The following is a 25,701-nucleotide window of genomic DNA, read 5'->3' on the forward strand; positions in this document are numbered from 1 at the left end:
CTGTGGGGCCTGGATGTGGAAAGGGAGCTGTGGTTTCAGTGCATTATTACATGACAGCTAGAGACTGAGTGTGAACAAATGTGGCCTTTATTGTCTTTTTCTAGTGCTACCTCGCACACATGACGGGGGAGGGGGTTGTTATTTCATGTATGGCGGGGTGGTGATGGGAATGAATAAAGGCAGACAGTATGAACTACATACATGTGGATATATGTATATGTCTGTGTGTGTATATATATATGTATACGTTGAGATGTATAGGTATGTATATTTGTGTGTGTGGACGTGTATGTGTATACATGTGTATGTGGCTGGGTTGGGCCATTCTTTCATCTGTTTCCTTGTGCTACCTTGCTAACGTGGGAGACAGCGACAAAGCAAATAAATATATTCATTATACTTAATCGCTGTTTCCCACATCAGCAAGGTAGCACCAAGAAACAGATGGAAGAATGGCCAATCCACTTACATACACATATATATACATAAACATCCATACACACACATATACATAACTACATATCAACATATACTGAAACCACAACTCCCTGTCCACATCCAGGCCCCACAAAACTTTCCATGGTTTACCCCAGATGCTTCACATGCCCAGGTTCAGTCCATTCATAGCACATCGACCCCAGTATATCACATTGTTCCAATTCACTCTATTCCTTACATGCCTCTCACCCTCCTGCATGTTCAGGCCCCGATCACTAAAAATCTTTTTCCCTCCATCCTTCCACCTCCAATTTGGTCTCCTGCTTCTCCTTCCCTTCACCTCTGACACACATATCCTGTTTGTCAGTCTTTCCCCACTCATTCTCTCCATATATCCAAACCATTTCAACACACCCTTTTCTGCTCTCTCAACCACACTCTTTTTATTTCCACACATCTCTCTTGCCCTTTCATTACTTACTCGATCAAACCACCTCACACCATATATTGTCCTCGAACATTTCATTTCCAACACATCCACCCTCCTTTATACAATCCTATCTATAGCCCATGCCTCACAACTATATAACACTGTTGGAAATATTATTCCTTCAAACTTACCCATTTTTGCTCTCCAAAATAATATTCTCTCCTTCCACACATTCAATGCTCCCAGATCCTTCGCCCCCACCCCCACCCTGTGACTCACTTCTGCTTCCATGGTGCCATCCACTGCTAAGTCCACTCCCCGATATCTAAAAAGCTTCACTTCCTCCAATTTTTCTTCATTCAAACTTACAACATACATTACATATTTTCTGATTGTCTTTTCTTAGTTCCACAGCTACAACCAGTTTGGTACTGAGAAAGCACAAAAGTAAATCAAGTCATGACCAGTACAGGAATCCAAACACTTTTTTATTATCATTCAGTGAAATCATGAGAGTTAGAAGGCATCTGAATCTTCATCACTGATTTGTAAATCAGAGGTATTTGTATCATCAGAGCTGTATTCTTAAATCATTTACATAATTTCTTCACTCTTCATGTCATTCCTCCTCACTCCATAATTTATTTGACGAATTGAGGCATTCTGGCAACATTACCCACCTAGGTGTAGTGCAACTTATCTCCAAGCAATGACAACACCTCATGCTATGACAATAACTAGCAATCTTATGTGCTAAATTTAAAAGAAAAATGGGAATTCAGAGCTCTACAGATATTACAATGGGTGATCAATATCTGACTGTTCAATATTGCCAATAAAACAACAGTGTGTCAAAATAGGATAAATATACAGATGAATACAAAAAAAGTGGAAATTTTAAGGTTATGTTTCATACATTTACATGCTGTTATTCATACCAAACTGTTCTGGATCAGTAAATTCATCTTCATCTAACGTGAAATTACTTGGGGAGTCAGGGCTCTGGTTCAGTTCAGTCAATGTTCTCTTGTATCTGTTAGCAACCACCTAAGAAAGAGGAATTACATAAATATAACTATATTCAAAATAACAGTATAAATGATATATATTTGAATATTTTATTTATTCATTATACTTATTCACTCCTGCGTTTGTGAAGTAGCACAAGGAAACAGACGAAGAATGGCCCAACCCACCCATATACACATGTATAAACATAAACATCCACACACACACATATACATACACAGATATATACACATGTACACACTCGTACTTGCTGCCCCCATCCATTCCCGTCGCCACCCCGCCACACATGAAACAGCACCCCCCTCCCCTCGCACGCACGCATGAGGTAGCACCAGGAAAGACAACAAAGGCCACACGTTCACACTCAGTCTCTAGCAGTCATGTGTAATGCACAGAACCACAGCTCCCTTTCCATATCCAGGCCCCACAAAACTTTCCATGGTTTACCCCAAACGCTTCACATGCCTTGGTTCAGTCATTGACTGCACGTCGACCCCAGTAAACCACATCGTTCCAATTCACTCTATTCCTTGCACGCCTTTCACCCTCCTGTATATTCAGGCCCCGATTGCTCAAAATCTTTTTCACTCCATCCTTCCACCTCCAATTTGATTTCCCACTTCTCGTTCCCTCCACCTCTGTCACATACATCCTCTTTGTCAATCTTTCCTCACTTAATCTCTTCATTTGGCCAAACCATTTCAATACACCCTCTTCTGCTCTATCAACCACACTCTTTTTATTACAACACATCTCTCTCACCCTTTCATTACTTATTTGATCAAACCACCTCACACCACATATTGTCCTCGAACATTTCATTTCCAACACATCCACCCTCCTCCCCACAACCCTATCTATAGCCCATGCCTCACAACCATATAACATTGTTGGAACCACTATTCTTTCAAACATACCCATTTTTGCTTTTCCAGATAATGTTCTCGCCTTCCACACATTCTTCAACGCTCCCAGTACCTTCGCCCCTCTCACCCCACCTTGTGACTCACTTCCGCTTCCATGGTTCCATTCGCAGCTAAATCCACTCCCAGATATTTAAACACTTCACTTCCTCCAGTATTCCTCAATTCAAACTTACCTCCCAATTAACTTGTCCCTTAACCCGACTGACCCTAATAACCTTGCTCTTATTCATACTTACTCTCAGCTTTCTTCTTTCACACATTTTACCACTCAGTCACCAACCTCTGCAGTTTCTTACCCGAATCAGCCACCAGTGCTGTATCATCAGCAAACAACAACTGACTCACTTCCCAAGCCCTCTCATCCACAACAGACTGCATACTTGCCACGCTCTCCAAAACTCTTGCATTCACCTCCCTAAGAACCCCATCCATAAACAAATTAAACATCCATGGAGAAATCACGCACCCCTGCCGCAAACCTACATTCACTGGGAACCAATCACTTTCCTCTCTTCCTACTCGTACACATGCCTTACAGATGGATAAAAACTTTTCACTGCTTCAAGCAGCTTACCTCCCACACCATACACTCTTAATATCTTCGAGAGAGCATCTTTATCAATTCTATCATATGCCTTCTCCAGATCCATAAATGCTACATAAAAATCCATCTGTTTTTCTAAGTATTTCTCACATACATTCTTCAAAGCAAACACCTGATTCCCTCAACTACTTCTGAAACCACACTGCCCTTCCCCAGTCTGATGCTCTGTACATGCCTTTACCATTTCAATCAATACCCTCCTGTATAATTTCCCAGGAATACTCAACAAACTTATACCTCTGTAATTTGAACACTCGCCTTCATCCCCTTTGGCTTTGTACAGTGGTGCTATGCATGCATTCTGCCAATCCTCAGGCACTTCACCATGAACCATACATACACTGAATATCCTTACCAACCAGTCAACAACACAGTAACCACCATTTCTAATAAATTCCACTGCAGTACCATCCAAAACCACTGCCTTGCCGGCTTTCATCTTCCGCAAAGCTTTCACTACCTCTTCTCTATTTACCAAACCATTCACCCTTACCCTCTCATTTTGCACACCACCTTGACCAAAACACCCTATGTTTGCCAATCTATCATCAGACACATTTAACATACCTTCAAAATGCTCACTCCATCTCCTTCTCACTTCACCACTACTTGTTATTACCTCCCCATTGGCCCCCTTCACCGATGATCCCATTTGTTCTCTTGTATTTCACACTTTATTTACCGCCTTCAAAACATCTTTTTATTCTCCATAAAATTTAATGATACTCTCTCACCCCATCTCATTTGCCCTCTTTTTCACCTTTTGCACCTTTCTCTTGACCTCCTGCCTCTTTCTTTTATACATCTCCCAATCATTCACACTACTTCCCTAAAAAATCGTCCAAACGCCTCTCTCTTCTCTTTCACTAACAATCTTACTTCTTCATCCCACCACTCACTACCTTTTCTAATATGCCCACCTCCCACCTTTCTCATGCCACTGCCATCTTTTGCACAAGCCATCACTGCTTCCCTAAATTCCTCCCCCACTCCCCTTACGTCATTTGCTCTCACCTTTTTCCATTCTGCACTCAATCTCTCCAGGTACTTCCTCACACAAGTCTCCTTTCCAAGTTCACTTACTCTCACCACTCTCTTCACCCCAACATTCTCTTCTTTTCTAAAAACCTCTACAAATCTTCTTCACCTCCACAAGATAATGATCAGACATCCCATCAGTTGTCCCTCTCAGCACATTAACATCCAAAAAGTCTCTTTTACGCGGCTATCAATTAACACACAATCCAATAACACTCTCTGGCCATCTCTCCTACTTACATACGTATACTTATGTATATCTCTCTTTTTAAACCAGGTATTCCCAATCGCCAGTCATTTTTTTCAGCATACAAATCTACAAGTTCTTTACCATTTCCATTTGAATATATGCATGTATAATACAATAAGTTGTGGTGAGAGAGTATCATTAAATTTTAGGGAGAATAAAAAGATGTTCTGGAAGGAGGTAAATAAAGTGCATAAGACAAGGGAGCAAATGGGAACTTCAGTGAAGGGGGCTAATGGGGAGGTGATAACAAGTAGTGGTGATGTGAGGAGATGGAGTGAGTATTTTGAAGGTTTGTTGAATGTGTTTGATGATAGAGTGGCAGATATAGGGTGTTTTGGTCGAGGTGGTGTGCAAAGTGAGGGGGTTAGGGAAAATGATTTGGTAAACAGAGAAGAGGTAGTAAAAGCTTTGCGGAAGATGAAAGCCGGCAAGGCAGCAGGTTTGGATGGTATTGCAGTAGAATTTATTAAAAAAGGGGGTGACTGTATTGTTGACTGGTTGGTATGGTTATTTAATGTATGTATGATTCATGGTGAGGTGCCTGAGGATTGACGGAATGCATGCATAGTGCCATTGTATAAAGGCAAAGGGGATAAGAGTGAGAGCTCAAATTACAGAGGTATAAGTTTGTTGAGTATTCCTGGTAAATTATATGAGAGGGTATTGATTGAGAGGGTGAAGGCATGTACAGAGCATCAGATTGGGGAAGAGCAGTGTGGTTTCAGAAGAGGTAGAGGATGTGTGGATCAGGTGTTTGCTTTGAAGAATGTATGTGAGAAATACTTAGAAAAGCAAATGGATTTGTATGTAGCATTTATGGATCTGGAGAAGGCATATGATACAGTTGATAGAGATGCTCTGTGGAAGGTACTAAGAATATATGGTGTGGGAAGCAAGTTGTTAGAAGCAGTGAAAAGTTTTTATCGAGGATGTAAGGCATGTGTACGTGTAGGAAGAGAGGAAAGTGATTAGTTCTCAGTGAATGTAGGTTTGCGGCATGGGTGTGTGATGTCTCCATGGTTGTTTACTTTGTTTATGGATGGGGTTGTTAGGGAGGTGAGTGCAAGGGCTTTGGAAAGAGGGGCAAGTATGCAGTCTGTTGGAGATGAGAGAGCTTGGGAAGTGAGTCAGTTGTTGTTCGCTGATGATACAGCGCTGGTGGCTGATTCATGTGAGAAACTGCAGAAGCTGGTGACTGAGTTTGGTAAAGTGCGTGAAAGAAGAAAGTTAAGAGTAAATGTGAATAAGAGCAAGATTATTAGGTACAGCAGGGTTTAGGGTCAAGTCAGTTGGGAGGTAAGTTTGAATGGAGAAAAACTGGAGGAAGTAAAGTGTTTTAGATATCTGGGAGTGGATCTGGCAGCGAATGGAACAATGGTAGCGGAAATGAATCATAGGGTGGGGGAGGGGGCAAAAATCCTGGGAGCCTTGAAGAATGTGTGGAAGTTGAGAACATTATCTCGGAAAGCAAAAATGGGTATGTTTGAAGGAATAGTGGTTCCAACAATGTTGTATGGTTGCAAGGCGTGGGCTATGGATAGAGTAGTGCGCAGGAGGGTGGATGTGCTGGAAATGAGATGTTTGAGGACAATATGTGGTGTGAGGTGGTTTGATCGAGTAAGTAATGTAAGGGTAAGAGAGATGTGTGGAAATAAGAAGAGCGTGGTTGAGAGAGCAGAGGAAGGTGTTTTGAAATGGTTTGGGCACATGGAGAGAATGAGTGAGGAAAGATTGACCAAGAGGTGGAGGGAACAAGAAGTGGGAGACCAAATTGGAGGTGGAAAGATGGAGTGAAAAAGATTTTAAGTGATTGGGGCCTGAACATGCAGGAGGGTGAAAGGCGGGCAAGGAATAGAGCGAATTGGATCGATGTGGTATACTGGGGTCGATGTGCTGTCAATGGATTGAATCAGGGCATGTGAAGGGTCTGGGGTAAACCATGGAAAGTTCTGAGGGGCCTGGATGTGGAAAGGGAGCTGTGGTTTCAGGCATTATTGCATGACAGCTAGAGACTGAGTGTGAACAAATGGGGCCTTTGTTGTCTTTTCCTAGCGCTACCTCGCACATATGAGGGGGGAGGGGGATGTTATTCCATGTGTGGCGAGGTGGCGATGGGAATGAATAAAGGCAGACAATGTGAATTGTGTGCATGTGTATATATGTATATGTCTGTGTGTGTATATATATGTGTACATTGAGATGTATGGGTATGTATATTTGTGTGTGGGGACGTGTATGTACATACATGTGTATGGGGGTGGGTTGGGCCATTTCTTTCGTCTGTTTCCTTGCGCTACCTCGCAAACGCAGGAGACAGCGACAAAGCAAAATAAATATAGAATAATATAAATAATACAATAAGCATTATCTTCCAAAGTCTGCAAGTATAAGTAATTTTGGATTAACTCGCAATGAGCCTCTTTAACTTTTCAAATACATATGAACCATTACCACCCATAAATTTTAACTTCGGAGTAAAAGACTTTGTTTGTGGAAATCCTACAGCTACAAGGCTACACTCCAATCACAAACAGGGGAGTATTGGTTTCCTTTAGAGTGAGAAGTTCTTCAACAACAAGATGGTACTCCCTTTTGTTAACTTACGATGGTACAACCTCACCAAAAGTGGCTCTCCAATTGCATTATAACCACATACAGGCAAAGATTTGTCAATGCAATTCCCCTCCTTATCTTTCTCCATATACATATCCATATCTATAAACATACTTTATCATTATCATTATTCTTATACTTGATCACAGTTCCCTGCATCAGCAGGGTAGCACCAGGAAACAGACCAAGAAAGACCCATCCATTCATATATACAACATATATACATATCAACATATACACACATTCATAAACACACATACACAGATATATATACACAAACACCTATGTATATATTTTTTTCATACATATTCGTCATTTCCAGCATCAGTGAGGTAGCGTTAAGAACAGAGGACTAAAGTTTAGAGGAAATATCCTCACTTGGCCTCTTCTCTGTTCCTTCTTTTAGAAAATTAAAAACGGGAGAGGAGGATTTCCAGCCCCTCGCTCCCTCCCCCTTTTAGTTGCCTTCTAAAACATGAAGGGAATAAATAAGAAGTATTCTTTCTCCCTTTTCCCAGGAGTATGCAAGGAACAGACTTAATTGGAACGATGTGGTATATCAGGGTCGATGTGCTGTTAATGGACTGAACAAGGGAGTGTGAAATATCTGGGGTAAACCATGGAAAGGTCTGTAAGGCCTTACACATGACAGCTAGAGACTAAGTGTAATCGAATATGGCCTTTTTGTCTGCATTCCTGGCACTACCTCGCAGAGGCAGAGGATAACGATGCTGTTTTCCTGTGGGACAGGAGAGCAACAGTAATGGATGAAGGCAAGCAAGTATGTATATGTACATGTGTATGTATGTAATGTCTGCATATATTGATATGTATATATATATATATATATATATATATGTGTGTGTGTGTATGTGGGCATTTATGTATATGTAGGTGAGTATGAGTGGATGGGCCATTCTTCATCTGTTTCCTGGCACTACCTCGCCAACATGGGAAACAGTGATTATGTATAATAGAATAAATACACGTGTAAGTATATATTATTGTTTTATACTAAATTGTCATTTCCTGCAGAGCAACTTTATTTGCTCACTTCTGCTGTTTAGCTATGGTTTCTCCTGACCATTTTGCATGTCCTGGTTCAGTCCACTGATAGTACATTTCTCCCATTGTCTCTCATCATTCTAATTTGTTCTCTCCCTTGCATACCTCTCACCCTCCTGCATGTTCAGGACCTAATAACTCAAAGCCTCTTTCATTACATCATTCAGTATCCCCTTCCTCACTGTTTCCTCCACTTCTGAAACATATATCATCTTAGCCATTCTTCTTTCACTCATCCTCTCCTTACTTGCAACTTACCTGCTTCTTATTAATCAGTTGTTCCTCAAGAGAATCAATATCATCTATAAGGTTGAAACATTTGCTGCAAATAATGCTGGAGTGTAACATGGCTTTCTCCAAATCTTGATCAATAATGTTGCTCAGGACAGAGTGCACCTCTAACTGGCGGTGAGATGTTCGTGCCTAGGGTAAAAAGAGTGATGTAATATCTTCTACTAAAAATAATTATTCACAGTTTTGTAAATAGTGGGAGAAAATATGAGAAGGATGGAATGAGAGAGAGTGGGAGACAGTATCTTCCTACGAATACCTATAACGGAATTCTTGCCATGTGGCTAGGTAAATGCATAGCTCATTGCACATACCCCTTGTTCATTATCTATTCTCTACCTTCTGAAATTGTTCTTAACAGTTTATCTCATTTTTTTCCTTTGAGGCAACTGTGTTTATTCTTTACAGGTGCAATATTTTGTTTTGCTTTGACAGGCATCAAAAAGTCTATATACTGTTTTTGCTAAACTCTCATATATTCAAGTTTGGTACATTTTTGGTGTTTTCCAAGATATTGTTTTGGATTTAACTAATCTGTTGCCTCCATTCTGGGAAGTTTTTAGTCCTAGAAAAGTAATTTAATGTAATCTGTTGTCATGTATAAATCTTTTACATTCTTCTCATCTCTCTATGATATATAATTCAACTTTTTCTATTCACTCAATTTTAATTTTACTTTCAAAGTGTTTCTGAATTCTTTCCAATTCAATATCTTCTTGCTTTGTTGGTGAGAATACAGTATAACAGTATTTAATTTTGCTTCTTATGTGCACTGAAGATTTTCAGAACTATCTTTTTACCATTATACTTGATCGCCATTTCCCGCGTCAGCGAGGTAGCACCAGGAAATGGACAAAAATTACCCATCTACTCATACACACACACATATATATATATATATATATATATATATATATATATATATATATATATATATATATATATAAATGCCCATACATGCACATATACATACATATCCATATACTAAACAACATATACACATATACATACATATACATACATGTATACACACATGTACATATTTCTTCATCCATTCCTGGTGCTGTCCTGCCTCACAGGAAACAGCATTACTACCCCCTGCTTCAGTGAGGCAGCACCAGGAAAACAGACAAAAAAGCTACATTCATTCACACTCAGTCTCTGTCATGTGCAGTGCACTGAAACCACAGCTCCCTATCCACATCCAGGCCCCTTTCCATGGTTTACCCTAAACATTTCACATGCCCTCGTTCAGTCCATTGACAGCACACTGGTATTCTACATTGTTCCAATTCACTCTATTCTTTGCATGCATGTAAAGCATCTAGGGTAAACCATGGAAAGTTTTGTGGGGCCTGAATGTGGAAAGGGTGCTGTGGTTTCGGTGCATTACACATGACATAATGCACCGAAACCTCAGCTCCCTTTCCACATCCAAGCCCCACAGAACTCTCCATGGTTTACCCCAGACACTTCACATGCCCTAGTTCAATCCATTGACAGCACGTCGACCCTGGTATACCACATCGTTCCAATTCACTCTATTCCTTGCACACCTTTCACCCTCCTGCATGTTCAGGCCCTGATCACTCAAAATCTTTTTCACTCCATCTTTCCACATCCAATTTGGTCTCCCACTTCTCGTTCCCTCCACCTCTGACACATATATCCTCTTCGTCAATCTTTCCACACTCATTCTCTCCACGTGACCAAACCACTTCAAAACACCCTCTTCTGCTCTCTCAACCACACTCTTTTTATTACCACGCATCTCTCTTACCCTTACATTACTTACTCAATCAAACCACCTCACACCACACATTGTCCTCAACCATCTCATTTCCAACGTGCAAGGAGAGGGGGTTGGCATTTCATGTAAGGGGTGGCGACGGGAATGAATAAAGGCAGACAGTATGAATTATGTACATGTGTATATATGTATATGTCTGTGTGTGTATATATATGTATACGTTGAGATGTATAGGTATGTATATGTGCGTGTGTGGACGTGTATGTATATACATGTGTATGTGGGTGGGTTGGGCCATTGGAAAACAAAAATGGGTATGTTTGAAGGAATAGTGGTTCCAACAATGTTATATGGTTGCGAGGCATGGGCTATAGATAGAGTTGTGCGGAGGAGGGTGGATGTATTGCAAATGTGATGTTTGAGGACAATATGTGGTGTGAGGTGGTTTGATCGAGTAAGTAATGAAAGAGTAAGAGAGATGTGTGGTAATAAAAAGAGTGTGGTTGAGAGAGCAGAAGAGGGTGTTTTGAAATGGTTTGGTCACATGGAGAGAATGAGTAAGGATAGATTGACAAAGAGGACATATGTGTCAGAGGTGGAGGGAACGAGGAGAAGTGGGAGACCAAATTGGAGATGGAAAGATGGGGTGAAAAAGATTTTGAGCGATTGGGGCCTGAACATACAGGAGGGTGAAAGGCGTGCAAGGAATAGAGTGAATTGGAACGATGTGGTATACTGGGGTCAACGTGCTGTCAATGGATTGAACCAGGCATGTAAAGCGTCTGGGGTAAACCATGGAAAGTTTAGTGGGGCCTGGATGTGGAAAGGGAGCTGTGGTTTCAGTGCATTATACATGACAGCTAGAGACTGAGTGTGAATGAATGTGGCCTTTGATGTCTTTTTCTAGCGCTACCTCGCGCGCATACGGGGGGTAGGGGGTTGTCATTTCATGTGTGGCAGGGTGGTGACAGGAATGAATAAAGGCAGCAAGTATACGAATTATGTACATATGTATATATGTATATGTCTATGTATGTGTATATATATATATGTTGAAATGTATAGGTATGTATATGTGCGTGTGTGGACGTGTATGTATATACATGTGTATGTGGGTGGGTTGGGCCATTCTTTCATCTGTTTCCTTGCGCTACCTCGCTAATGCAGAAGACAGCAACTAAGTATAATAAATAAATATTCATTTTTAAATAATAAATATACTTAATCACTGTTTCCCATGTCAGAGAGGTAGGACCAGGAAACAAACGAAGAATGGCCCATCCACTCATGTACACATATATATACATAAACACCCATACACACACATATACATGTATACACATTTATATATTCATATTTGCTTGCCTTCATCCATTACTGTCGCTATCACCCCACAGGAAGTAGCATCGTTACCCCCACTTCAGCAAAGTAGTGCCAGGAACACAGACAAAAAAAGGTCATATTTGTTCACACTCAGTCTCTAGCTGTCATGTGTAATGTACCAAAACCACAGCTCCCTACCCACATTCAGGGTGCACAGAACTTTCCATGGTTTACCCTAGACGCTTCACATGCCCAGGTTCAGTCCACTGAAAGCACATTGACCCCAGTGTACCAAATCGCTCCAATTCACTCTGTTCCTTGCAAACCTCTCATCCTCCTGTATATTCAGGCCCCGATCACTCAAAATCATTTTCACTCCATCCCTCCACCTCCAATTTATTTATTATACTAAATCACCATTTCCCATGTCAGTGAGGTAACGCCAAGAAACAGATGAAGAATGGCCCATCCACTCATATCCACAGACATATATACACAAACTCTGGCTCTCCAAACTCTGGCTCTCTCTTCATGATAACTGCGTCTTTAAAAAAAAATTCAGTTTTAATTGCTGTTCCTAATGGGCCTAAGTTGGATCCCACTATATAGTCAGTTATTCCTCACATTTAAATCTTTCCACAGAATCACACAATCAAAACTTGAAAGACTCACCTCTCCTGAAAACAGAGCTATAGCAGATCTTGTAGATGTTGAAAGCTTGGCACTGCAGATCAAACAGTGTGGAGGGTTAAGTTTTCCAACTGTAGCCTCATTTACTTTCTGTAATTCAAGAAAATAATGCAGTTCCTTCTTTCCAGTCTTACTTCTGATATTCACGATGAAAAAAATCAATACACACATAATGAGTTGCTCCATGTAATACAAATAGTGTTTATTGATGGGTATCCAGTAACACAAAAATTTCATTAACTTTTACAATCCTAATGAGGTTTCCAAATGAATCAGGCTCAGTACCATGAAACTTAATAGGTAACATAAACAAAGCATGTAAGCAACCGATGGCACATGTATTATAAACTGTAAAAATGAAACAAAAGTAATTTCTATAAAGGAAAGAATGTTTTCTAAGATGAAAGAATATTTTTTTTTCTAAGATGACGTAAATCAACTTCTGGTCATTGTATCCACTTCTTTTCAGCATTTAGGTCACCTCCAAATCCCTGAAATCCACCTTTATCTATTACTCTTCATTTTATATTTGTTAATCAATCTGACCAATGGCTGTGTATGGTTTGTCAATTCATTAATTTTGTACCTTCTAAAATCACAGTATATGAAATAAAGAAAGATGGAAAACAATTTGCCAATATTCCAAATCATCTCAGAAAATATTTTCCTTTACCTTATTTTCTTAGACCAGGAGGAAAAGATCACTACCTAAGTATCTCATGCATGCAGCAAAAAGCAGCTAAGAGAGGTGGGAGTAGGGAGTATGAAATCCTTCCTTCCGGTATCAAATTTCTAAAAGTACACAGAAGAAGGTCCCAAGCAAGGATTTCCTCTCAAAGGCTTAGTCATCAGTTCCTGATGCTACCTCATTGAGGTTGAGAAATACCCTTGAGGGTGGAGAACACCAGAGGTTCCCTATTAAGTTGGGAGGTACCAGCAAAAAGATAAAAATGAGTGAGGAGAGGATGACTGATGGTATATGTTTCAGAAGAGGAATGGATAAAGAGGAGGAGGAGACATTAAATTTAGATGAAATGATGGCATGAAAGGTTTTGAGTGCTCAGGGCCTGAATATACAGGAGAGTGTAAGGTGTGCATGGGATGGAGGGATTTGGAGTGATGATATACAGGAGTTGACATGCTGTCAATGAACTGAATTAAGGCATATGAAGCAGTCAGGGGAAACCAAGGAAAAGTCTATGCTTGTGGATGTGGGGGCCTTGGTGTCAGTGTATTGTATATTACAGCTACAGAGAGGATGCAAGCAAATTTGGCCTTTTTTTTTTTCTTTTTTTAACTCGCATACTACCTACTCCACATTCCAACTTGAATTAAACCACTACCCTTCACCACAACATCCACCTGTGCTTCCATGTCTATCTCTACTGGTGAATGCTCGTGTCAGCTTTAGTTTTGTTTTCATAGAGTACACTTATACATTTACAGTGAACAATGTCTGCATAATTAGGTGAAATGATGAATTTTCCTCTTGTTAATGTCATGGGCTTGAGAATGGATGAGTCCAGATTCAGGAACATACTGTCTCCCCATTTCTTACAAGTTACATACATGTACTTGAATACAAATTTTTGTGCTTTATTTTACAATCATTTAACTAATAATGTACCAGTATTATATGTATGTTTCTTAACATGTTAATGACTTTTTGTGTGGAAATTTGGACCGGAAATCTCCCCTAGAACATAGCCCCTTTTACCCAACAAAATTCTAAGGCAAAATGTGTTCTGCATAATGGTGTTTCTGCTAAGTTGTGTTTTCCAGGAGTGCAACTCTAATGCAAAGTGGTGGTTACGTGTACAGTTTATATTCAGTTCTCTACATAGAGGCCCTCTTTCATGCATTTACTGAAAGAAACAAACTATGATACTGTAAACTCTTCCACATGTACCCAACATGTCTTACGGATAGGCAGATACTAGAGAAACACTGATATATCCTTGTATATCTCAATGACAACTCGAGGATATTGAGTGATGTTATCCTACCTTATTACTAAGGATAAGTTCTCATCATGAACTTCCTTCTGTTTCAGTAATGATGGTTATCCTTGCTTGGCATCATGTCATTATGTTGACATGGTTCTACCATCATTAATGAGATCAACTGGTATATCACCAGTACACCTATCAAATCACCTCAAATAATGACTCAGTGGTTCAGCTATCATTAATGAGATCAACTGGTATATCATCGGTACACCTATCAAATCACCTCGAATAATGACTCAGGGATTGAAAGAGATTATGTTTTAACAAGATCCTCTTACTATAATAGGAGCTGTGGTTTGGATGTACTGTAGGTTACCTGATTAGGTAGCAGCTCAATAACTGAGCATAAACCCTAACAAGAATAAAATACTCCTAAGGTGGACTGGTACCAATAAAGGTTCAGCCTGCAATTACTCCATTATACTAGCTGGGCCTAGAAAAAAAAAAAGACTTTTGACTCCGATCACATCTCAGAACACCATAATTACACACAGGAAAAGTAAATGGTCTTGGCTGACACAAGAAAACCTGAAAAGGTACAAAAGCTATAAGTAAAGGTAACCCAGGAGAGCAAAGCCCTTCTAAATAATACTAATCTTAGTTTTATATGAAAAACGCTGACCTTGCTAGGGGTTAACTTCACTTCCTGCCCTGGTACCCAAGTGTTTCAATGTGCAGAAATAGGCGAGTTGTGGAACTGTCAGACTGCACAGGCCAAGTTCTTCAAATTAATTTGCCATGATTTAGGGAGTGATCTTCATCCATTAGTTGTTCTCAATGCTGCAAACCATGAACAGAGTCTCTATGAAAAAGAATACTATCTTCGTCTAGGATCAAGCTATGGGAGTTCCTTGTCCACTGACACATCAGTCAAGGTCAAATGGATAGAACAATCAAAGTGGAAGCTTGATTGACTGACGTCCAAATCTAAGTGGAACAAACCCAGGGTCTGAATCAGTGTCATTACTCTGGGGCAACACCAATATAATTCCTACACATATTACCCCTGTAAGGCTTGGGAAAAAGAAAACAGAACCATGAAAAAAGAAAAGAAGGATGGAGGTGAAAGTTCCTCTATATATTTTTTATCAGAAAAGTCATATTAACTAAGTAATCAAATTAATAAGTGCACAGCAATAAATCAATTTAATTAAGTAATAGACCAACCCCTAACCATGTCAGAAAACGATACTAACCCTTAGTAGAGTGAAAGAAGCCAAATAAAAAAATGAAAAAAAAAAAAAAAAGGCTGGAATAAAACATCTATAAATGTCCAAGATCCCGAGAACTATGAGGCAGATCAGTACCAAAAGATAGGGGACCATCAAGTGGAGGCTGATGATTGATCAGTGGGAGGACCCTAAATGAGCCATAGACCACTAGCACTGAACAAATGGTTAGAGAGGTTTAAGACTAATTTACCACATCAAAAGGCAGGGAGTTAAGAGGTTTCTAACTCCCAAGATCTTATAAACTACAATAACTGTGCAGTATTTGATAATCACACTTGCTCCCCATTCAATATTGGAGATGCATTCCCGGAAAACACAACTTAGCAGAATCACCAGGAGTAGAATCCCATTATACCACAGAATTCAATGGGATAATGAAGAGTCAAATTCCTGGAGGAGATTTCTCAACCTAATTTTCACGCAAAAATATGAATAAAACACCAAGAAACATCCAGTGTAATATGGGTACATCATTAACTTAAATATCTAAATAAGAAATACTGCTTAACATTTTTTTTTCAATGTAAGCATACATTCCACAAAGTACAGTCATGTTATACAGATTTTGATCTGCAAACCCAGCACTCATCATTTGCTCCATGTTCTCACTTACTTCATCTCTGGTATAAGTGATCTTAATTGCACCAAGAGGTGTTACATTTGAGCCATGCTGCCTCACTTTATCTGCATGTTCAAGAATTGTTCTCACTAAGGAAGTGGGAAAGCCAAGAGCTCTAACAATATTATCACCACATTGACCAACATCACAGTCCTTCAAAATGCCTAACTTTATCTCCAAGTTGATGCCCTTCTTCCCACAAACACAAGACTCACTTGAGCACTTTTCAGTCATACGGTGTTTGAGTTATACTTTTTTCTGTTTATATTTCATTTAATTCTGCTTTAATGATCATCATATAAATGAGTTACTAAGTTTATTAGTTGTGATACAAACTATATACAGGGTACAATTTTTTTTTTTTTTTTTTTTTTTTTATACTTTGTCGCTGTCTCCCGCGTTTGCGAGGTAGCGCAAGGAAACAGACGAAAGAAATGGCCCAACCCCCCCCATACACATGTACATACACACGTCCACACACACAAATATACATACCTACACAGCTTTCCATGGTTTACCCCGGACGCTTCACATGCCTTGATTCAATCCACTGACAGCACGTCAACCCCTGTATACCACATCGCTCCAATTCACTCTATTCCTTGCCCTCCTTTCACCCTCCTGCATGTTCAGGCCCCGATCACACAAAATCTTTTTCACTCCATCTTTCCACCTCCAATTTGGTCTCCCTCTTCTCCTCGTTCCCTCCACCTCCGACACATATATCCTCTTGGTCAATCTTTCCTCACTCATTCTCTCCATGTGCCCAAACCATTTTAAAACACCCTCTTCTGCTCTCTCAACCACGCTCTTTTTATTTCCACACATCTCTCTTACCCTTACGTTACTTACTCGATCAAACCACCTCACACCACACATTGTCCTCAAACATCTCATTTCCAGCACATCCATCCTCCTGCGCACAACTCTATCCATAGCCCACGCCTCGCAACCATACAACATTGTTGGAACTACTATTCCTTCAAACATACCCATTTTTGCTTTCCGGGATAATGTTCTCGACTTCCACACATTTTTCAAGGCTCCCAAAATTTTCGCCCCCTCCCCCACCCTATGATCCACTTCCGCTTCCATGGTTCCATCCGCTGACAGATCCACTCCCAGATATCTAAAACACTTCACTTCCTCCAGTTTTTCACCATTCAAACTCACCTCCCAATTGACTTGACCCTCAACCCTACTGTACCTAATAACCTTGCTCTTATTCACATTTACTCTTAACTTTCTTCTTCCACACACTTTACCAAACTCCGTCACCAGCTTCTGCAGTTTCTCACATGAATCCGCCACCAGCGCTGTATCATCAGCGAACAACAACTGACTCACTTCCCAAGCTCTCTCATCCCCAACAGACTTCATACTTGCCCCTCTTTCCAAGACTCTTGCATTTACCTCCCTAACAACCCCATCCATAAACAAATTAAACAACCATGAAGACATCACACACCCCTGCCGCAAACCTACATTCACTGAGAACCAATCACTTTCCTCTCTTCCTACACGTACACATGCCTTACATCCTCGATAAAAACTTTTCACTGCTTCTAACAACTTGCCTCCCACACCATATATTCTTAATACCTTCCACAGAGCATCTCTATCAACTCTATCATATGCCTTCTCCAGATCCATAAATGCTACATACAAATCCATTTGCTTTTCTAAGTATTTCTCACATACATTCTTCAAAGCAAACACCTGATCCACACATCCTCTACCACTTCTGAAACCACACTGCTCTTCCCCAATCTGATGCTCTGTACATGCCTTCACCCTCTCAATCAATACCCTCCCATATAATTTACCAGGAATACTCAACAAACTTATACCTCTGTAATTTGAGCACTCACTCTTATCCCCTTTGCCTTTGTACAATGGCACTATGCACGCATTCCGCCAATCCTCAGGCACCTCACCATGAGTCATACATACATTAAATAACCTTACCAACCAGTCAACCATACAGTCACCCCCTTTTTTAATAAATTCCACTGCAATACCATCCAAACCTGCTGCCTTGCCGGCTTTCATCTTCCGCAAAGCTTTTACTACCTCTTCTCTGTTTACCAAATCATTTTCCCTAACCCTCTCACTTTGCACACCACCTCGACCCAAACACCCTATATCTGCCACTCTGTCATCAGACACATTCAACAAACCTTCAAAATACTCATTCCATCTCCTTCTCACATCACCACTACTTGTTATCACCTCCCCATTTACGCCCTTCACTGAAGTTCCCATTTGCTCCCTTGTCTTACGCACCCTATTTACCTCCTTCCAGAACATCTTTTTATTCTCCCTAAAATTTACTGATAGTCTCTCACCCCAACTCTCATTTGCCCTTTTTTTCACCTCTTGCACCTTTCTCTTGACCTCCTGTCTCTTTCTTTTATACTTCTCCCACTCAATTGCATTTTTTCCCTGCAAAAATCGTCCAAATGCCTCTCTCTTCTCTTTCACTAATACTCTTACTTCTTCATCCCACCACTCATATTTCCAAAAAACAAGGCTTAAAATTGGAATGACATTTACATTAACAAGACAAAGAGATATTCAAACTGAGGCTATTTGAACATAAGGAATATCATAAGATAACTTGGAAAAAATTGGGATGAAACCCAAAAATTTTTGTTACCACATTTTCTCACTTTTTGATCATCTGAAGGGACAAGAGACCCTTGATTAAATCAGACATTAATATTATACATAAAAGGGTCATACCTGGAGAGATATTACTAATATAAGCATGCAAAAACTAGGACATGAGATAAAAAAAATTACAAGCCAATTAAAGCATGGGGAGGCAAAATTCAAAACCACATGGAGAAATAAAATTCACAATAAGAAAACTTATGGTTGTACTTTGGAAATATGCATGAAATATTTCAATCTAAATTCCTTGACATCTTTTGGGGAACATTTCAATGGATGTACAAAAAGGATTCTATGATTTCAGCTTATCATAGATACTAATGTACCTCCTATATACAATACCTTTACTAAAACAGTGTGAACATGAGCTTCACTGTTGGGAAGGTCAACATAAATTCTTCGTTGAGGACGTGCAGTGCCACTGCAAAGATCATCTCGCAGCATTTTTGACCACTTCTTTTTTTCATAGCTTGTGTTGGTGTCAATCTGAAAAAAAATCTCTTACTATCACAATTTATACAAGAAATGAAGGACATGAAATTTGGACAACCTTTCCTTTCCAAAACCTCTTCTATAAGCATGAGATAATGATAAAGAAAATTGAGGTTAGGTCCCTCCGATCCCAATTTGTGTTCTGGTTAGATGTCCACAGGTAAATTCTAGAACCATGGCCTTTGAAGTGGCCAACGGGTCCTTGAAAATAAGCTGAGAAGATCTTTAAGATAGTCAGAGATATCACCCAAAGAACATAGCATAGCTCAAGGAGTCTTTGGCACCAAAGCTGTTTGTCCCAATTGGGGTCTACCAGCATTACAAAAACTACCAAACTGTGAATATAATTTGTACCAAAATTTCACTTGGAAAAAAGATATATATTATTTCAATAAAAGGAAGGGTGAGGGGCACTCATCTCACCCAAAGTCAAGGGGTTAAGAGATTCCTAACCTTGGAGATCCTAAAGATCTCTCAAGTCTCCTGGGACAAACTAACCCTGGAGAGGGGGATGAAAAAAAAAAGTAAATCTACCTTGTAATCAGGAAATTTTATGACTTCCTTCAGCACAACCTTAGCAGGACAGCTTCCTCTCCTTGCAGGAGTTGTTTGTCCACCCTGTTCCTGTTAGAAAAATATGAGGATGAGAATGACATGGCAATTCTAATAACCTTCAATGTAAAATGAATGTACTACTTCCAATTTTCAACAGTGACGTGCAATATCTCCATATACTAATTTAAATACCCAACTACTAATCCTATGACCATACCTGTAGCTTTATCCATGTACATTTTCCTTAAAGTATCATAAATCATTCTTCTATAACCACTTTCCCCTCGATTATATAACCTAGTTCTGACTTTTTAAAGGAAGTAACAAATGTTCTTAGTATCTAATTTTCCCCCTACTCTATCCATTCTCTTATATTCTACTAATATTTTCAAAACATCAATCTTTCTCATTTGTTCTCAGCAGCCTATTCCACTATCACTTTGAAACTAAACAGGAACTTGCTTGTCCACCTGATTTTATAAAATCTAGCATGTTATTACATTCTTTCCATATCAAATGCTTCCCTTACATTCATTTACCTATCAACACATTACATATGAAGTAACAAAGTAACAGGTAATCTTCATCTTCAGTTAACTACAATTCATATTTCCTTTAACACTCATTTATCACCATACTTTCATTTGCAATCAGTATGAATTTCACTCTAATCAGCTATAAGGTCATGGAATATCTTACTTCTGTCTTGAATACCTCAGTCATTAGTAACACTTGCATTTGCACAAATCAGATTTCTTAATCTTCTTTCCAGCAGATACCACCTCAAATTCTCCTAAACTTCCAACCAAATCCCTTTACAGTTGATCTTTTAAAAACACGAAAAATCCAGAAAATAACATGTGATTTATAGATCAAACAAGCCTTCCTTCTAAACTTTAAGAGGCAAGTCCAACTCACTGTTCAGATCCTTTCACTGCCTCTTGTTTCTTTCTCCATATGGGGAAAGACAGGAATTACTGATATTGTAAATGAAATAACAGACACTTTAAGTTTCTAGGAAAGAGCCTTAATATCAAGCAAACTGTGACATCATTAATTCATTTTTCCCCAGAATGTAAGTAGGCTATAGTCAGATGCAGTGTTTAGTTTATGGGGAATGGTGGCAGACAAGTGAATAAAAAAGTTTATTTTTTATAAGTGAATTAATGAACTAACCTTTCTCCATTCTAAATATTTGCCCTTCTTGCCTGGGTTTCGTAGACCATACTGACAGCCTAGATATTTTGTTCCCAAAACAAGGAATGGGACACCATCAAAAATCAGCCTCTTTCCTTGGTACTTTTCACTTTCTTCCCACTGTATCCGGCAATCTTCATTGTTCCAGGCTGAAAGTCAACTGAGCATGGTCACCATAAAAGATTTTGGGGGGGTTCTTAATCAATAATCACATTCATATTTCAGTGAGTTTCTCCCATGGTGTTTAAATATCTAAATATGAACACTTGCCATATTTCTTTACTAGTGTATCCAAACAAATTTCACTGTAAAATCCCTAACTTTACTGTTCAATCATCTATATCTCAAATGAACACCATTGCAGTTAGCCTTTCCTCCTCCCTTTGCCCTTTCAGTGTATAAAAGTCACAGATATGACACTTCATTATCTAAACTTACCCTTTGTCCCTTAATCAAATGTTTATCCAGACACACTAACCTGTTCTGAGATGACTTCATTGTCTCTAGCAGCTCTCGTTCCACACCGTAAACTTTACTACAATCCTGCCCCATTAATTGTACCACATGCATTTACCAGATCAATAATGCTGCATATACCACTTTTCCCACTTAACATATTTTCAAACTAAAATCATAATGTGAAATTCCAATTAACTCAGTAATTATCTAGTTCTAGGATATCAAGAATCAATTCAAGGAAGTGCAAGAGAAATATATCACTGTATTCCTAACACTTGATGAAAGGAATTGACACTAAGAATGGGTACATGGGATTTATTACAAAAAAAAAATTTAAACATCAACAGAATGTATGAAAACCTCACCTACTCTCTAGGAGTTGGGATTTACCTTAATTTCAGTACAACAGTTAAAAGACACCTACATGATTGCTGTCTTATTTCTCCTTCCACAAGGTGAAGGACATTTGCAGGAAGACTATGTGTGCAATGGAATACAGCAGACACAGAATGTGCAAAGATTTGGATGTCAAAAAATATAAACATAATACAATGACCATGTATTCTTCAAATATCAAAAAATAATTCAAACTGCTTGGGAAAGTTAGGTGAGTTTTTTGTAGGTTCTGTTAGCCAAAATTTAAAGGGGCTACAACACTTAATCTAACCCCATTTTTCCCCTGATCTTTGCATTATCAAAAGTTATTACTCTAAGATAAAAAAAAATGCTCCACCATGGTATATTAATATGCCACAATGAAGCCCATTGACATGCATTTCTCTCACATCAATAAGTTACATCTAAGGTGCCCTTGAAACCACATTACTCCAAATCATTCCATGAATCTTACTTCTACAGCTTGTACTCAACCACACTATATTTCTAATACTCAATATCACTAACTGCTGTCCACCTGACTTCCTCATAGTAAGCCTGTCCTAAATTGATTCTTTAAACATTTCTTTTAAACCCTGTTATGACTGCATATAGCTTTCAACAATGAATTTTGGATAAATCCAGAATGATGAGAGACTTACAAACTGAGTGTCCTTGTAGAGAAATAAATTGGGACACTAACCTCATTCTGTCTGACGCATCAAAAATAAAAGAAAATACTTATAGATCTGAATTGCCAAATATTAAGTTTTGCTTACAAACCAAAATAAGCCAGATCACATTTGAGTAATAAGTTAGATCACAGTGCATTCAACTTTACTCTCTGGAAATATGAACTACACAAAGATCCAGTAACTTTGAATAAAGTGTACCCATGCAAATGATGCACATCTACAGTTTTTACAAGTGGTCAGATGTTATTACGATTACCATTTTATGTTTACCAAGTAAACATAAAATGGTTTTCCCGAGAGAAAGTCCGTACAGGAGACTGAATTAAGGGACAATCATCAAATTCCTATAGCAGCTGTGTCTTTTAAAATGATATATTTTTTGTTCAGAATAAAATCTATGCTTGTAATGACTGGCAAATATTGACAAAATCAATTTGGGTTCCCCATCCTTATCAGAAACCATCAAATTCCTTTTTTAGCTGTGTTTTTTAGAATGACATATATGTGAAGCGTCTGGGGTAAACCATGGAAAGCTGTGTAGGTATGTATATTTGTGTGTGTGGACGTATGTATATACATGTGTATGGGGGTGGGTTGGGCCATTTCTTTCGTCTGTTTCCTTGCGCTACCTCGCAAACGCGGGAGACAGCGACAAAGCAAATATATATATATATATATATATATATATATATATATATATATATATATATATATATATATATATATATATTTTTTTTTTTTTTGTTTAAAATAAAATGTATGCTTGAAGTGACTGGCAAATATTGACAAAATCAATTTGGGTTCCCATACTTATTATAAATCATTCAGCTACTGTATATGATTTTCTTATTCCCTAAAACTCTCTCCCACTAGTAACCCCAAAAATATAATTCCAATGATGTCCACCAGGCAGATAAACATAACATGGAATAGTGCATAGCTTAAAAGAATTTTGACTTATCTACAGCCTTAGAGTCCAATTGAACTGCTGTAATTTACTGACAGTTCAATGCTCCAACTGAAATTCAGTAATACATACAAGATTCCTTAGCTGGTGTAACAAGATATGTAGCTGTATTGCACATGAAGATGCTTTGGGCCAACAAAAACCATAATCTGTCTCCCATATTTGAAAAAAAAAAAAAATCATGCTCTGAGAACAGTCAATAAAGGCTTTACTTAAAGGTGGTCTTTCAGCAGCACACTCACTTGGATGACTTTACATTTACTTATAATTCTTGTAAGTTAAGCCCCTGAAACAAAATCTTTAACAATGTTCTGCCAAGAGCAATTACTTCTTTTTTGTTTCCATAGGGCAGTGCTCTTACCTAACACAGCAAGTAACTTCTGCTGAAATATGCCTTTCAATGCTTAAATGTTCCTCTTAGATCCCCATTACCTTACTCAACAGTATATACTTTGACCTAGAAAGATACAGTACTGATGCACCTTTTCTATCTCATAATGTTCCTGTACAAACTTTCTTTCAAGACTTAACTTTAGATATTTTAAAAGTTTCATAAATGACCTAGTGTTTCTTATATCTGCATTTTCTCTGTATCCCCAACATGTTACTATTGTTCTTAGTCAATTACCATCTTAATCTTTCAAAATCTACTAGACATTAAGAGACTAGGGTTGAATTTACGTAAAATTTTCTCCATGTAATGTGCTAAGTAACATTACCTCAGTCTCGTTCTTTCAAGTTTTTTTTTCTTAAGGATTAAGGTCATATATCCACCAAAACGTTATCTCATCAGATTCTCGAGTCTTAAACCAATGTATCTTTTCCACGAACTATCTCTAGAAATGAAAGAACCACAACATATAATGACATGAAGTCCTTTAAGTGCATATCTATGGTGAGGGGTAAGAATATTCAGTAGGTACTGAAACACTGAAATGGGTTGGAGAAAAGATAGGATTTAACAAGTTTACATTCTTTATTGACTTCATACATGGCTGAGTCGCTTGTATGAACATGAGACACTCATGTCGTCGTATATATATTCATATAACACCCTTCCCTATCACGTACATGAGAGCAAACTGCCCGAAATATGGGAGCAAATTCCTGCAAGTTTTCCTTACTATGAGGAAAACAGTGTTCCCACACCACACCTCAGCCGAGCAACCTCTTCCTTCCATTATTCATCTCATTATTTTCGCCTTCGTAACGATATCTCACTCTACAAACTGTTACACAACAATCTATACAACTATTTCTTACTATATCAATATATACTCCTATAAATCATGTCTTAAATTACAGTAGACGCGTGAATATACTGGTATGCACGGGTTTTCATTTATATGATCCAAGGACAAACTGCAGGATATGACTCACTTGCCGCACCAAAGTTTGGGTCCGCCCTCAGGAATCCGTATCTTGTGCCAGTCTTTTCTTCGTGAATAGTGACTTGTTTCATAGCTTCTTCAACATCAAACCAATATCCAAAGTTGGGTTTAACGTCTTGGAAATCATCTTCATGGATGGTGTCAGCCATCTTTGCTTGGTAACAGCGCACACCACCCCTACTCCAACAACAACACCAGAAGAGCGTAGCAGCGTAAAGCGCAGGATACCTTAAAACAAACCTTCCTTTGACCTCAATCCAAAATATTTAGTGGCTATATTGACGTCACTAGAGATGAAATATATATCGAAATGTAACTGGAAGGTAAAAGTGATATTTATACATCCGATCTAGTTTAACATCTAAACTAAAATTAAACATTCCCGACACGATCCTTTGGCAACACTGTACTTTGTACAATATTGCCAAGATCCTGTAATGCTTTTGATGGTATTCGGATTCTGGTAGGCCTATCTTGGCTTATCTGCATTGCTAGTGCAGTTATTATACCTTAACAATGTGAATGGAACGAAAGAAAAAAAGTCAGTTATTTGAGACCTTTCTTTTCGTTACGTAATGCTTGGTGTG

General features: G+C 38.8%; 1 protein-coding gene across 2 annotated transcripts in view; it reads right to left on the minus strand.

Annotated features, from left to right (window-relative positions):
• The window catches only part of LOC139747671 (uncharacterized), a 37,981-nt gene extending 12,665 nt beyond the window's left edge, over window positions 1-25,316 (minus strand). The window contains exons 1-7 of one of the 2 annotated variants that reach the window (XM_071660245.1): window positions 25,104-25,316; window positions 21,207-21,376; window positions 20,010-20,099; window positions 19,326-19,469; window positions 12,430-12,537; window positions 8,652-8,816; window positions 1,807-1,915 (exon numbers count right to left, since the gene is read on the minus strand). In XM_071660245.1, coding sequence (XP_071516346.1) covers window positions 1,807-1,915; window positions 8,652-8,816; window positions 12,430-12,537; window positions 19,326-19,469; window positions 20,010-20,099; window positions 21,207-21,376; window positions 25,104-25,263 — 946 coding nt within the window. In that variant the 5' untranslated portion in view covers window positions 25,264-25,316. The remainder of the gene's footprint in view (window positions 1-1,806; window positions 1,916-8,651; window positions 8,817-12,429; window positions 12,538-19,325; window positions 19,470-20,009; window positions 20,100-21,206; window positions 21,377-25,103) is intronic. The other variant, XM_071660246.1, reaches the window with a different exon arrangement.
• Window positions 25,317-25,701: the final 385 nt, after the last annotated feature.

This window comes from Panulirus ornatus, chromosome 69 (genome assembly GCF_036320965.1).
Source record: "Panulirus ornatus isolate Po-2019 chromosome 69, ASM3632096v1, whole genome shotgun sequence".
NCBI lineage: Eukaryota > Metazoa > Arthropoda > Malacostraca > Decapoda > Palinuridae > Panulirus > Panulirus ornatus.